Genomic DNA, 14,106 nt, shown 5'->3' on the forward strand with positions numbered 1-14,106 from the left:
CTGTATTTGGTTTGCTACTATTTTGTTGAGAATTTTTACATTTATATTATTAAGAATACTGGTTTTTAAGAGTCTTTTTTATCTTTGTAAGTTGGTTGTAATGTATTCTTTCATTCCTGATTTTAGTAATCTGAATATTCTCTCTTTTTTGCTTGGTCAGTGTACTTAAAAGTTTGTCAATTTTGTTGGTCTTTCAAAGAACCAACTTTTGGTTTTGTGGATTTTCTCTATTGTTTTTCTATTCTCTATTTCATTAATTTCCACTCCAATCTTATTATACCTTTCAACCTGCTAGCTTTGGGAATATACAGTTTGGTCTTCTTTTTTCAATGACATAAAGTGAAAGGTTAAGTTACTGATCAGAGATCTTTAAGGTAGGCATTTATAGTTATAAATTTCTCTCTACACACACTTGCTGCATTCCCTGAATATGGTGTGTTGTGTCTTCATTTTTACTTATCTCAACATATCTCCTAATTTCCTTTGTGATTTTTGTCTTTGAACCACTGGTTATTTAGAAGTGGACTGCTTAATTTCCACATATTGTGAATTTCTTAAATTTCTTTCTGCTATTAATTTCTAATATCTCTCTACTGTGACTAGAGTACACAGTTTGTATAATTTTAATTCTTTTAACTTTACTGAGGATTTTTTACAGCTTAGCATATGGACTATCCTGGAGAACACTCCATGTGCACTTGAGAAGAGGGGACATCCTGCAGTTGTTGAGTAGAGCGTTCCATACATAACTGTTAAGTCTAGTTCGTTTATAGTGTTCTTCAAGTCTCTTATTTCCTTGTTGATCTTCTGTACAGTTGTTCTATCCATTATTGAAAGTGGGATATTAAAGTCTCCAACTATTATTATTGAACTGTTATTTCTCTCTTCAAATCTGTTAGTTTTTGCTTCATTTATTTCTTTTTGGCTCTGTTGTTAGATGCATATATAACTGTTATATCTTCTTGACAAAATGTCCCTTTTTATCTCTGATAGCATTTTTAAAGTGTCTTTAGTACAGCCACTCCAGCTTTCTTATGGTTGCTCTTCCTATAATACATCTTTTTCTATACTTTACTTCCTTTCTATCTTTAATAGAAAGTGTGTCTCCTGTAAGCTGTATATAATTGGATCTTTTTAAAACTCCAATATGACAATCTGTTTTTTGAATGAATTGTTTAATCCATTCACATTTAATGGTGTTATTGACAAAGTTGGACTTATTTCTGCCTTTTTACTTTTCGTCTTCTATATATCTCATGTGTTTAATTTCTCCATGTCTCCTTTAATGCCTTCTTTTGCACTGAGAGAATATTTTCTAGTATAACATTATTTTTAAAGTCCCTTTCTTAGCAGTTGCTACAGGGCTCGCCATATACATCTTGACAGATCTTTCTCAGATTCACACTGACTTAACCCCAGAGTCCTACAGCTCTATACCCTCTTCCCCCTTTTGGTGCTGTTATTGTTATGCATACATCTACATATGTTAACAACCCAACAATACAATATATTGTACTATAATACACTGTATATATACTGTTATATGTTACAATGTTATACTTATTACTTTATACAATTTTATGTCTGTCAAAGAAGCTGAGAAAAGAAAGGAGAACAAGTAAATATTTACAGAGTTTATTTTATTGATCTCTCATTTACCATTTTGGTTCTCTTCACTGATTCCTGTCCATTTGAGTTACCATCTGGTATAACTTCCTTACTCCAATACAACTTTGGTCCCATCCACTTTTTCTGTGCTGTTATTATCAAATATATTACATTTCTATATGTTACAGGTTCAACAACATAATTATAAACATAAGGTTTTACACAACTGCTCTTTAAATTAGTTAAGAAAAGGAGAAGAAATATGCATTTATACTGTCTTTTATAATTATATAATTACCTTTACTGACGTTCTTTGTTTTTTCATGTGGATTTAAATTACCATCTGAAGTCACTTGCTTTCAGCCTGAAGAACTCCCTTTGATATTTCTCATAAGGCAGGTCTGTTAGTAATGAATTCTCTAAGTTTTTATTTATCTAGAAATGTCTTTATTTCACCTCCATTTCTGAAAGTTTTGCTGGATATAATTCTTGGTTGAGTTTTTTCCTTCAGCACTTGGAATATGTCATCTCACTGCCTTCTGGCTTCTATTATTTCCGATAAGAAGTCAGCTATTAATCTTGCTGGAATACTGGAACATGGTAAGTTGTTTTTCTCTTGACACCTTCAAGATTTTCTGCTTGTGTTTCAGCATTTTTATTATGATGTGTCTGGGTGTAAATTTCTGAGTATATCCTACTTGCAGTACTTTGAGCTTCTCAGATGTGTATATTAATGCTTTTCATCAAATCTGGGAAGTTTTCAGCCATTACTTCTTTGAATATTTTTCCTGCTTTCAGTGAATTTTTCATTCCAGTTATACTTTTTAGCTCTAGAACTTCCATTAGGCTTTTTTTTATTATCTCCTCTTTATTGATATTCTCTATTTGATCATCATAGGTTCCTGTAATTCTTTGAGCAGTTTCCTTCAGTTCTTTGACAATACTCATGATGGCTGCTTTGAAGTTTCTGTTAATCTGGTATCTGGGCCCTCTGACAGGCAATTTCTGTTGTCTGCTTTCTTCTGTGTAGGGGTCATACTTTGTTTCTTTGCACCCCATAATTTGCTAAAAACTGGATATTTTAGGTAAATATTGTAGCAACTCTGGATACTGATCCCCCTTCCTCTCCTTCAGGGCTTGGTATTATTTAGTTTTGTTTGTTTACTGATCTGGCTAACCTATTTCAATAAAGTCTGTTTCTCCACGTACTGATGAGCCCTTTGGCGAGCACCTCAGAGAGTGAGGCCATGTGCATGAGCAGTCTCCCTGGATGACACTGTTTTAACACGGCTCTCTTTGGCTCTTTCCCTGATCTCTCTGTTAAGCTTTCTGCCTCATTTGGCATAAAACTCAGCTGTCAGGCTCCACTAACTGCTGGCTGAATGCTCTACTGCTTTTTTGTTTTTTTTCTGCTTTATCTTCCCAAACCCCCCATACATAGTTGTATATCTTAGTTGCAGGCCCTTCTAGTTGTGGGATGTGGGACGCTGCCTCAACATGGCCTGAGGAGCAGTGCCATGTCCGCGCCCAGGATCCGAACCCTGGGCCACTGCAGCGGAGCGCGCGAACTTAACCACTCAGCCACGGAGCCAGCCCCTCTACTGTTTTATTGACATTGCTTGGAAGCATAAACTGCTTGAAAGTCTGATTCAATTAAATTCGGGCAGGGCTGGGTTTTGAGGGTGAGGTTGCTTCTGATCTCAGAAGAACTCTTCTTAGCTGTTTCCCTGCTTCTTGCTGGTGAACTACCCGGCCTATGGTTCAGCTTTTTGTGCTCCCTTGAGAGCTAACACCCTTCTGTTATTTGCTTACCACCAAAATCTACAGTGTTTTTGAGAATGCCCTTAGGCTTGAACTTCCCTACCTTCTATTACCTCTCCTTCTGGCAAAATCTCAGTGCCACTACTCTGAGCAGAGTTGGTAGCCTCTAGTCTTCTCAGTTCGCATCTCCCTGCATGGAACCTCTGTCCTACAAGTGAGCTGGGGCAAGGGCAATAGGGACCATAGAATTCTTGGCCTGCTGGGCCTTGGGTAGAGTTTCCATACTATAAGTTTAGTATGGAGGTAGGTGGAGGAAAGGAGCACCTGGCATTACGTGAATTAAGTGAAGTAAAGTCAGACCTAGACAGAAAAATACTGTATTTATCACTTATATGTGGAATCTATAAAACCCAAACTTCGAGAAACAGCGTAGAGTGGTGTCACCAGGGGTTGGGAGTGGGGAAAATGGGGAAATAATTAGTTAAAGGGTACAAATTTCCAGTTATAAGATTAACAAATTCTGGGGATCCAACATACAGCATGGTGATTATAGCTAATATTTGACTGATGCTAAGAGAGCAGATCTTAAATGTTCTTACCATAAGAAAGAAATGATAATTATGTGGTAAGATGGAGGTGTTAGCTAATGCTAAGATGGTAATCATTTTGCAGTATACAAATGTATCAAATCAACATGCTATACACTTCAAACTTACACAACGTTATAAATCAATTATATCTCAATAATGTCGGGAGAAAAAAAACAAGAAAGGAGTCCCTGACCTCTTGGTTATACCTATCAAGAATTTAGCCTTTTTGGGGCCAGCCTGGTGGCGTAGCAGTTAAGTTCACGTGCTCCACTTTGGTGGCCTGGGGCTCACAGGTTTGGATCCCAGGCATGGACCTTAGCACTGCTTATCAAGCCATGCTGTGGCAGGCATCCCACATATAAAGTAGAGGAAGACGGGCACAGATATCAGCTCAGGGCCAATCTTCATCAAAAAAAAAAAAAAAAAAAAAAAAGAATTTAGCCTCTTCAACTCAAAGCTGGAGGGGATGAGAAAAGCTGGTGGCCTGCTGCACTCTCAATGAGATACCATATTCCCTGTCTGGGAGTTACAGGGAGAGGGAGCCACACCTGCCTTTTGGGCCACACCTGCCCAGAGTGGAACTTCCATCAAGCGGAACTTCCAATGTCACAGACTCTCACTGTTCTCATTGAATTTCAGTAAATTTTCTTGAAGAAATGTTTCTTCATTTGCTGTATGCTCTTAGAACAACTTACAGACTCCACATGGATGGTTTTTGTTGTTTTTGTTTATAGCTTCACTGGGGAGCAGGTTCGCAGAGCTCTGCACACACTGCCATCCTGGAAACAGAACTCCTCCCTTCACTTTTATTTGCATGATTACAGCGAGAAATCCTGGGTTTATACAATCTGACCCTATCCTGCTAGCCAGAGTCAACTGCTTCAGGGTTGAGCACCCCACCCAAGATGAGCCAGAGTCCTTCACCAGGAAACTAGAGCTGAGATTAGGAGTCTGTTCACTTATTAGACAGCCTACTCACCAGGACAGAGAGAAGACTAAAGACCCATACAGAAAGAAGACGACAGAGAGAAAGAACTCTCTGGGTTCCTAAGAATGCTCTGGTTATTGGTTCCAGTCAGTCCCTCCTCCCTGCAATCAGGTCCACTTTGATTGAGTTCAAAGAGGTTTCTGTCACTAGCTATCAGAAGTGTCTTAACTGTCATGATCTAGAACTATCCTGGGGAAAAGTTTACTTTGAGTAAATTTCAATTAATCCTCCTTGGAAAAGAGGTCAAGAATGGATGCAGGAGCTCAAGGGAAAGCTCCCCATCTCTCAGAAGACCCACCCAAGTACCTTGATTGTGCTCAGATTCCTCATTAGCCACTCGCATCAGGGCATCCAGCACCAAAGCATTGTCTAGCCATGTGTACCACTCCTCCAACTCCTGAAGAAAGCTGGCTGTGCCTGTTGACTCTGACACCTTTCGAGTTGCCAGCTTGCAAAGCCGCTCAACAAAGCCAGGGATGCTAAGAAGGGCCGCTGTCAAGGAGAAAACAAGAGAGACTTTTCAAAACAGAGATCAGCTCTAAAGTCCTCAACAAACAGCCTGATCCTTACCTGCATAATAGGAATGATTCTTATTCTAATAGCAAATAGTCAGAGCTTCCCTTTAAAATGAAATGCCAGGCCAAGGTAAAAGAGTAATTAAGTTATAGAAAGAAGTTCAATTTTAGCAGGTGCAGGGAAAGAGGTTTCCTTATATTTACTGGTGAGAATATAAACTGGAATAACTTTTATGTCTTAAATCTGTGCCTCTTTGAGCCAAGAGGTTCATTTCTGGGAATTTCCCATGAGGAAATAACCAATAATATATACAAAGATATCTTTAAAAAGATGGTCACTGATGTGGTTTCTATAATAGCAAAAGGTGGAGATAACTACATGGTGGTATTAATAGCATAATGATTAAATACAATATATTCAATAAAATGGAACACAACACAGACACTAAGAATGATGACACATACAACTTTATAAAGTGACTTTAAAAAGATGTTCAAATTTACTTGTTAAAGAAAAAAATTACTAAACAATATTGGTTTAAGCCCATTTTCTTCAAAAATTTGCTTTTTTAAATATGCACATAATATACACATAAAGAATGGAAGGAGGGCCAGCCCAGTGGCATAGTGGTTAAGTTTGCAAGCTCCGCTTTGGCAGCCCGGGGTTTGTGGGTTCAGATCCCAGGCATGACTTACCCACTGCTAATCAAACCATGCTGTGGAGGTGTCCCACATACAAAATAGAGGAAGACTGGCACAGATGTTAGCTCAGTGACAATCTTCAAGCAAAAAGAGGAAGATTGGCAACAGACGTTAGTTCAAGGCCAATGTTCCTCACTAAAAAAATTAAAAAATAAATAAAGAATGGAAGGACATATACCAAGGTATTTACTGTGGTTGTTCCTGAATAAGAGAGGATGTAAGTGCTCCTTTTAAAATAACTTATCTACAGTTTGATTTTCCTGTAACAAACATGTACTGGCAGGAAAAAAGAACTCTTTTTTTCTTTTTTAGGTAAAGAAACTGAATAATTACCCAACTCCTATCTCCACGAATCCCATTTTACAATAATGAGTCAGATGGAAATTATGATCAGCATAAGAGAACATAATACACTCTGGAGGCAGGGAAATCCAGATTCAAATCTTGGCTCCATCACTTAACCTTCTTTAAAATAAGGGCTAATGTCTCTACACATTTGCCTGTATGTGCATTAAATCTTCCTGGAAGGACAGAAAACAGCAGCGGTTGCCAAAGGCAAAGAGAATTAGGACACTGGGAATAAGAGAGGGAGGGAGACTCTTCAGCAAACACTTTTTTGAATCTGTAGATTTTTTTTGAACCATGTGAACCTATCATCTAATCAAAAATTAACTAACTAGATATTTCATAATATCAAGATACTACTATTAATTTTGAGTGAGTTTAATATGGTATTGGAATTACATTTAAAAAGAATCATTATCTTGTAGAAACACTGAAATATATATAGGTAAAATTTTATGATATCTGGGATTTGCTTCAAAATAATCCAAAATGAGGTAGGGAGGAGTGAGGAGGGGTAAAGATAAAGAGAGGCCATCAGCTGACAATTGTTGAAGCAAGGTGATGGGTAAATGGGGCTCATTATAGTGTTTTATGTGTCATATATATATATGTCTCTACTGTAACATGTGTGAAGTTTCCCATAATGAAAAATTTTCAAGTAAAACTCAAAAGAATATAATATTAAAGAAAATTCTTTGTTTTTTTGTGAGGAAGAGTGGCCTTGAACTAACATCTTTTGCCAATCTTCCTCTTTTTGCTTGAGGAAGATTGTTGCTGAGCTAACATCTGTGCCAATTTTCCTCTATTTTATGCGGGATGCTGCCACAGTGTGGCTGACGAGCGGTGCTAGGTCTGTGCCCAAGCTCTAACCCTGCAAACCCCAGGCCGCTGAAGTGGAGTGCACAAACTTAACCACTATGCCACCAGGCTGGCACCAAGAAAATTCTTTAAAAGTAAAATAAGGACCGGCCTGGTGGCACAGCAGTTAAGTTCGCACGTTCTGATTCAGTGGCCCGAGGTTCACCGGTTCGGATCCTGGGTGTGGACCTATGGGCTGCTTGTCAGGCCATGCTGTGATAGGCGTCCAACATATAAAGTAGAGGAAGATGGGCACGGATGTTGGTTCAGGGCCAGTCTTCCTCAGCAAAAAAGAGGAGGATTGCTGGCAGATGTTAGCTCAGGACTAATCTTCCTCAAAAAAAAAAAATCAATAAAATAAAACAAAGGAATTAGTCAGGAGGATTATATGAAGTCATACAAATTCAGTCCCAGCACAGAGCTTGACAAATAATCTTAGCCCCCTTTCCATCCTTTATAAATTAGTTAGTAACTATAAAATAATGTTTGACCTCAGTCAAATCAAAGAAAGCTAATTAAAACTACATTAATATTAACTTTTCCTCAAAAAGTCAAACAGAATTACCATATGACCCAGCAATTCCATTCCTAAGTATATATCCAAGAGAACTGAAAACAGGTGCTCAAACAAATACATGTACAGACATGTCCATAGCAGCACTATTCACAATAGCCAAAAAGGAGAAAAAAAACCCAACATCCATCAACGGATGAACGGATAAACAAACTGTACTATACATACAATGAATATTATTCAGCCATGTAAAGGAATCAAACACTGACATGCTACAGCGTGGATCGACCTCAGAAACATCAGGCCAAGTGAAAGAAGCACGATACATGATACAAAAGGTCACATATTGTACAATTCCATTTATAAGAAATATCCAGAAGACAGAATCCACAGACAGAAAGCAGGTGGGTTACCAGGAGCTGCAGGGATGGGGAATAACCGCCTAACGTAAATGGAGCTCCCTCTGAGGGTGATGAACATGTTCCTGGGACTAGATGAAGCTGGCGGGTGCACAAATTGTAAATGTACTAAATGGAACTGAACTGTTCACTTAAATGGTTAATTTTGTTATGTGACTTTCACATCAATTAAAAAAACCACTGAGACAGCTTTTGGGTTTTTTGGTTTCTTCTGAGATACCATTTTTTACTTATCAGCTCGACAAACACCATGAAGTTTAAAAAGGCCCTGTACTGGCAAGTGTGTACAGGGTGGGAAGATGAACTAGTAATTTCTCTGGAGGGTTAATCTGTCAACATCTATCAAAGCTTAAAAGGCAAATATCCAGCATATTGTATTCTATACAAAAGGTTGTTTTTTGTAGGCACAAAGACTTGAAATAAACCAAATTTTCATCAATAGGAGACTGGTTAAATAAATTATGGTACACACATACACTGGAATACTACGTAGTTGTAAAAAGGAATCAGATAATTCTATATGTACTGGAATGGAATGCTTTACAAGATAAAGTTAAGTGAAAAAAGCTGTGGGGAGAATGGTGCCTATTTACATCACCATCTGTACAAACAGGGATGAGCCCATCTCTCTCTCTCCCTCCTCCACCCCCATGATTGGGCATGTACAGAATAGCTCTGGAGGGACACATGAGAAAAAGGTAACAGGCTGCATGGGGCGGGGAACAGACTTTGTACTGTACACCTCCTGTTCCTTTTGTACTTTTTGAATTTTTAAAACACCTTAGATATGTATTACTTTTTCCCAAAAATAAGTAAATAAAAGAGTTTGGATTCTACATGAAAATCTTCACAAAGCTAGATTTTTATTTTCACGCCTCTTTTCTCCAGGGTAAACAGCTCCAGTTTAACTGTTCCTCACAGGACAGTTCCTAAGACTCAGTGTGCCCACCCTGCACACTTAAACACAGCCCTTCAGATGGGACCTGGCCAGCATTCAGAGTTCAGGGACTGACTGTCACCACCCCAGAGATTCCTGAGCTTTCGTGAGTCACTCATCTCTTGAACAGCTGATGAAGCTATGGATTCTCTCCCCTCCAAAAACATCACTGGCCCAATTACACTCATCAGCTTATATACAATCTCAGGGAACTGGCACACCAGCATCATACAGTCTTTGTAATTCTCAAAGCCTTATCAGTAGCTAACACATACTGTTGGTTAATGTTAGTTTAACACTAGTTGACAACTAAAACACCTAAACTTCTGAGAATGTCTACAAAAGCCTCTTCTCTCCTCATATTAATACATCAGTATTTCCAAAATACTCATGTAAATTCTCCTCTCACAGTTTAAGCTCTGCTTTCCGGCTTTCTCAGATGATTCTGAATTCCATCCTAGCTCATGTGTTGCATAAATCAGCCCCTCTCAGCTTGGTGTCACCTATAAATTGATAATTATCTGGTCTGTGGCTTCATCTAAATCTCTAAAATCTTGAATGATTTTTTCTCTCCAGATAGAACAATCTGTTCCCATCTGAACTGACAGAAGGGACAACTGGCAGTTCTGAGAAGCCCAAAAAGGCTCTGACATTTTTATTATCTGAGCTCCAGGAAGATAGTATAAATCATCATTTCACTGGGCAAGAAAACTAGTTCACAGCCACAGTTGATTAAAAACAAAACATTTTGGCAACATCCTACACACTTTAGCTTTCCATACTGTTATGGACTGAATTGTTCCCTCCCCCTCAAATTCATACGTTGAAGCCCTAACCCACCACATGACTGTATTTGAAGACAGAGCCTTTAGGGAGGTAATTAAATGAGGTCAAAAGAGTGGGACTCTAAGCCAATAGGACTGGTGTCCTTACACAAGAGGAAGAGATCTCTCTTCTCTCTCTGTGCATACATAGAGGAAGGCCATGTGCAGACACAGTGAGAAGGCAGTTGTCTGCAAACTAGGAAGAGGCGCATCATTAGAAACCAATGCTGATGGCACTTTACCTTGGATGTCCAGCCTCCAGAACTGTGAGAAAATGAATTTCTATTATTTAAGCCACCCAGTCTGTGGTGTCTTGTTACGGCAGCCCGAGATGACTACTACACATACCTCTATTTAGAAGTATTCAGTACTAGAGTTCAATTAAATAATGACAACATTGAGGACTAAGATCTTTCTCATCTACTAGTCACTTAGTTACGTTCACCTTGGCCTTCCCAGGGCATTTGACCAGAGAAAAATGTGTGTGGGGTGGGGGTGGGGAGGCAGGGAGATAGGAATTATGTTCAGAGTTGAGAAGGGTCAGATCCTGTACAATGTCATGTACCTATTTAATAAAGCTTCAACCTAAGATATAAGCAAATATCACATGTAGATTATCATGGTTAGCCACACAGGTATAAAAGTGAACCTAGACACTTTATAAAGACTTTCTTTTTTTAATCTCCCAAATCAAGGAAAACTGGGCTTGAGATTAACTCTCAGTTAATTTAAAAAACCAACTGACTAGACCACCTCATTCCCCAAGAAAGAGAGGTAATGCTGGTTTTACTTAAGGATTAAAATAATCTGCCAGATCAGATTCCTTACATGAAAAACTAAAAGAGCAAAGTTATTTCGTGCCTCAGCACACAGGTATCCAATACTGAACCTTTATGACCCTCAGTTTCCTAAGCTGTGCAATGGGGATTCTAATCTCTTTCATAGGGCTGCTTGGAGGATTAAATAAAATCACTTCTAGGTAAAGTAGTTAGCTCAAAGTTTGCCATACAGCAGGAGCTTAACAAATGTGAGCTTTTGTTAGTGTATATGTATGTGTGTGTTTAAATCAGCTTCGAGGTTAATTTACTTATAATAAAATTCACGCTTTTTTAAGAACGTATATCTTATGATTTACTAAAATGAGTACTCAAAAGTCTTAGGAAAGGAGGAAGGTGAAACAAAAGCCTACAGAGACCAAGGAAGGCCTTGGATCTACGGACTCAGGAAGAAAAACAAGCCTGGAGGGAGAAACACTAACCTAGGATCCAGAGAGTTCACATACTTCTGTTTTTACATGTGACTAAAACGTGTAAAATCATATTCTCCAATAACCTGCAAATACAGTTATGACCATCTGGTGTTCATAACTAAAACTAGGAAGTTAACAGTTAATGGAGGACTCATATTCAGTATTTAGAAGGGAGGCTGCTGTGTAGCACCTAGCATTCTGCAGAGCTAGGCCTGGGAAGGCACACGTCCAGTCAACTGGACTTTAGAAACAAAGTACTGTTTTTGAAGCATCATTGGGGCTGCCATAGGACGGTCATGGCTTTCTACTGCTGCTTTTTAATGATAAATTTTTATTATTTCACCTTGGTTATTTGGTCAACCCTAAGGTACACAGTGATATGTTTTTGTAGCCTGTAAATGTTCAAGAACTAGCTTTTAAGATACTAAATGTTTTAGTTCAAATACGGATCATTTATACTCTTATAACCAAAACAGATACATGCCAAATTTCCCCAAAATCTGCTTAGGCTAGAATACTTTATCAATAGAAAAGAGTCCTTTTGCTACCAAAAAGTAATAGCTGGGGTAGATGGGTTAAAATAAGATTTTATTTAAATAACTAATATACTCACATAGTTCTAAAATCAAACAATTTATAAAATAATACACTAAGAAGTCCCACTTCCACAGCTGTCAGCTGCCCAGTTTCCAGCCATCTCCCAAGAGGTAAACCACTTTAGGTTTCTTCTGTATACTTTCAGTTTCTTTATGCACACTGTCTATGAGCAAACAAATACATTTGATCTGACTCCCCCCTCCTGCCTTAATACAAAAAGCATCATACTATACACACAGTTCTGCATTTCCCTTTTACCATTAATATACCCTGGAGATCTTTCTATATCAGTACATAGAGATCTTCATTCAATTTTCTTAAAAGCTATACAGTTTTTCATTATATAAATATTCTATAAATTAGTCTCTTGTTGAACATTTAGGTTGTTCCTAGTCTTTTGCTGTTACAATGTTGCCATGAATAATCTTGAATATACATCATATCCTATATATCTATAGGATAAAAGCCTAGAAGAGGCTGAGTGGATCAAAAGGTACACGTATATGTAATTCTGATAAACAATGGTTCTCAATTTTTTTGAGGTTCTGGACCTACCCAAAATCTGATGAAGGCTATGGACTTGGTCCCCCAAAATAATGAAGAGAGACACACACACAAATTTTACGTACTCTAAGTAGACCCTAGGAGCCCTCACATGAATTAATATAGAGAGATATTGAAAGAGCTACATGATTTAGGACGGGGTCTCAGAGTGACAATCTCAAAATTCTGAGAACTTAGAGACTTTACCTTGGTTGATTTCAGCTGCAGAAGGCCCCAAGCTTAAGCTCTTCTTCTGCTGAGCATTTTTGGCAAGAAGTGTGTGCTTGTCATCATTCCCTGTATCCATCTCTGAAATGGTGACAGCCAGAATCCGGCAGAAATTAGCAAGCTGCTGCTGATCGAAATTGGATACTAAAGAACTCAGATTGGGGACTTCATCTAGTCGGATCATTTCCTATAGAAGACACAAATAAAACAATCCCCACACTCAGTTCACTCGAGAGTGGATGTGCCCCTCTTGCATTCCCCTAAGAATGAGGCTTGGTAGCTAGACCACTTAGGTTCAAATCCCAGCTCTGCAAATTGCAGCTGTGCAAATTTAGGTAAACTATGGAACCTTTCTAAGTCTCTGCTAAACTGTCAAATGGGACTAACCTACCTCTTAGGATTGGTCTGAGGATTAAATCCTTTGAGTATCACCGTTCTTATTCTACACATTTGCTCAGTGGCTCATTTTGCCTACTAAAAAAAGAAAGAAATGTCTACCACTCATTATCAACCATAAGTTGCCAATCTTGCTACAGATGTTTTCTTTTTAAGAAATGAAATATTTCAAATACAGCTGAAGGCCCCTATGCAACTGCATTCCCTTCTCTCTCCTCAGACGTAACCAGTATTTTGAACTTTGTGTTTATTAGCCTACGCATGTTTTTACACTTACGAATATTTTCATAAAAATACATGGTATTGTTCTGCATGCACAGTGTGAATGATATATTACACCTTACTTTTCAGTCAACACTGAGATTCAACTACACTGATACAAGTAGCTCTAGTTCATTCATTTTTCAGTTTTACTCCCCAATTTATTTAATCATTCTCCTTTTTATATATACATTTAGGCAGACTACAATTTTTCACTATTCGACAACATTGCGATAAACATTCCTATAGGTGTGTCTCCTTGTGCACATGCACATGTAACCAACTATCTAGAGTAAGTGATAGCAGGTATTGTTGCCTTTTTCTTAACTTTAATAGAAATATTTCCAAAGTTTCAACATTAAGTTTGATGTTTGCTGTAAATTTTAACAGATGTCCTATATCAAGTTAAGGAATTTTCCTTCTATTCCTAGCTTTTATCATGAATGAGTATTGAATGTTATGAAATGCTTTTTATTTGGTTATATTCTCATTTTTTTCTTGCTTAAAATCTGCAAATGTTGTGTATTATACAAGCTTCTCTCCTTTTGAAACTTACTTATATTCCTCAAATAATACTTGCTACCTTTCATCCCACTAATTTACTTAACTTCCACTGGACTGAGTATTTCTCTACCACTGCACATATCACATGATCTTGTAATTATCTGTTCCGGCATCTATTTCCCAAATAAACTAACACTGCCTTGAGGGAGGGGTGTGTCTTACCTACCCTCCAGAGCCTCAATGCATACGACCTGGTAGCGAGAGTTA

At 38.1% G+C, this 14,106-nt stretch overlaps 1 protein-coding gene across 4 annotated transcripts in view; it reads right to left on the reverse strand.

Moving 5' to 3' along the window:
* Nucleotides 1-14,106, reverse strand: part of TRPC4AP (transient receptor potential cation channel subfamily C member 4 associated protein) — a 70,174-nt gene that overhangs the window by 20,497 nt on the left and 35,571 nt on the right. For all 4 annotated transcript variants that reach the window (XM_070588166.1, XM_070588168.1, XM_070588170.1 and 1 more), the window contains 2 exons: nt 12,658-12,865; nt 5,254-5,439 (listed from right to left, as the gene is read on the reverse strand). In XM_070588166.1, the coding sequence (XP_070444267.1) occupies nt 5,254-5,439; nt 12,658-12,865 (394 nt within the window). The remainder of the gene's footprint in view (nt 1-5,253; nt 5,440-12,657; nt 12,866-14,106) is intronic.

This window comes from Equus przewalskii, chromosome 21, assembly GCF_037783145.1.
Source record: "Equus przewalskii isolate Varuska chromosome 21, EquPr2, whole genome shotgun sequence".
NCBI lineage: Eukaryota > Metazoa > Chordata > Mammalia > Perissodactyla > Equidae > Equus > Equus przewalskii.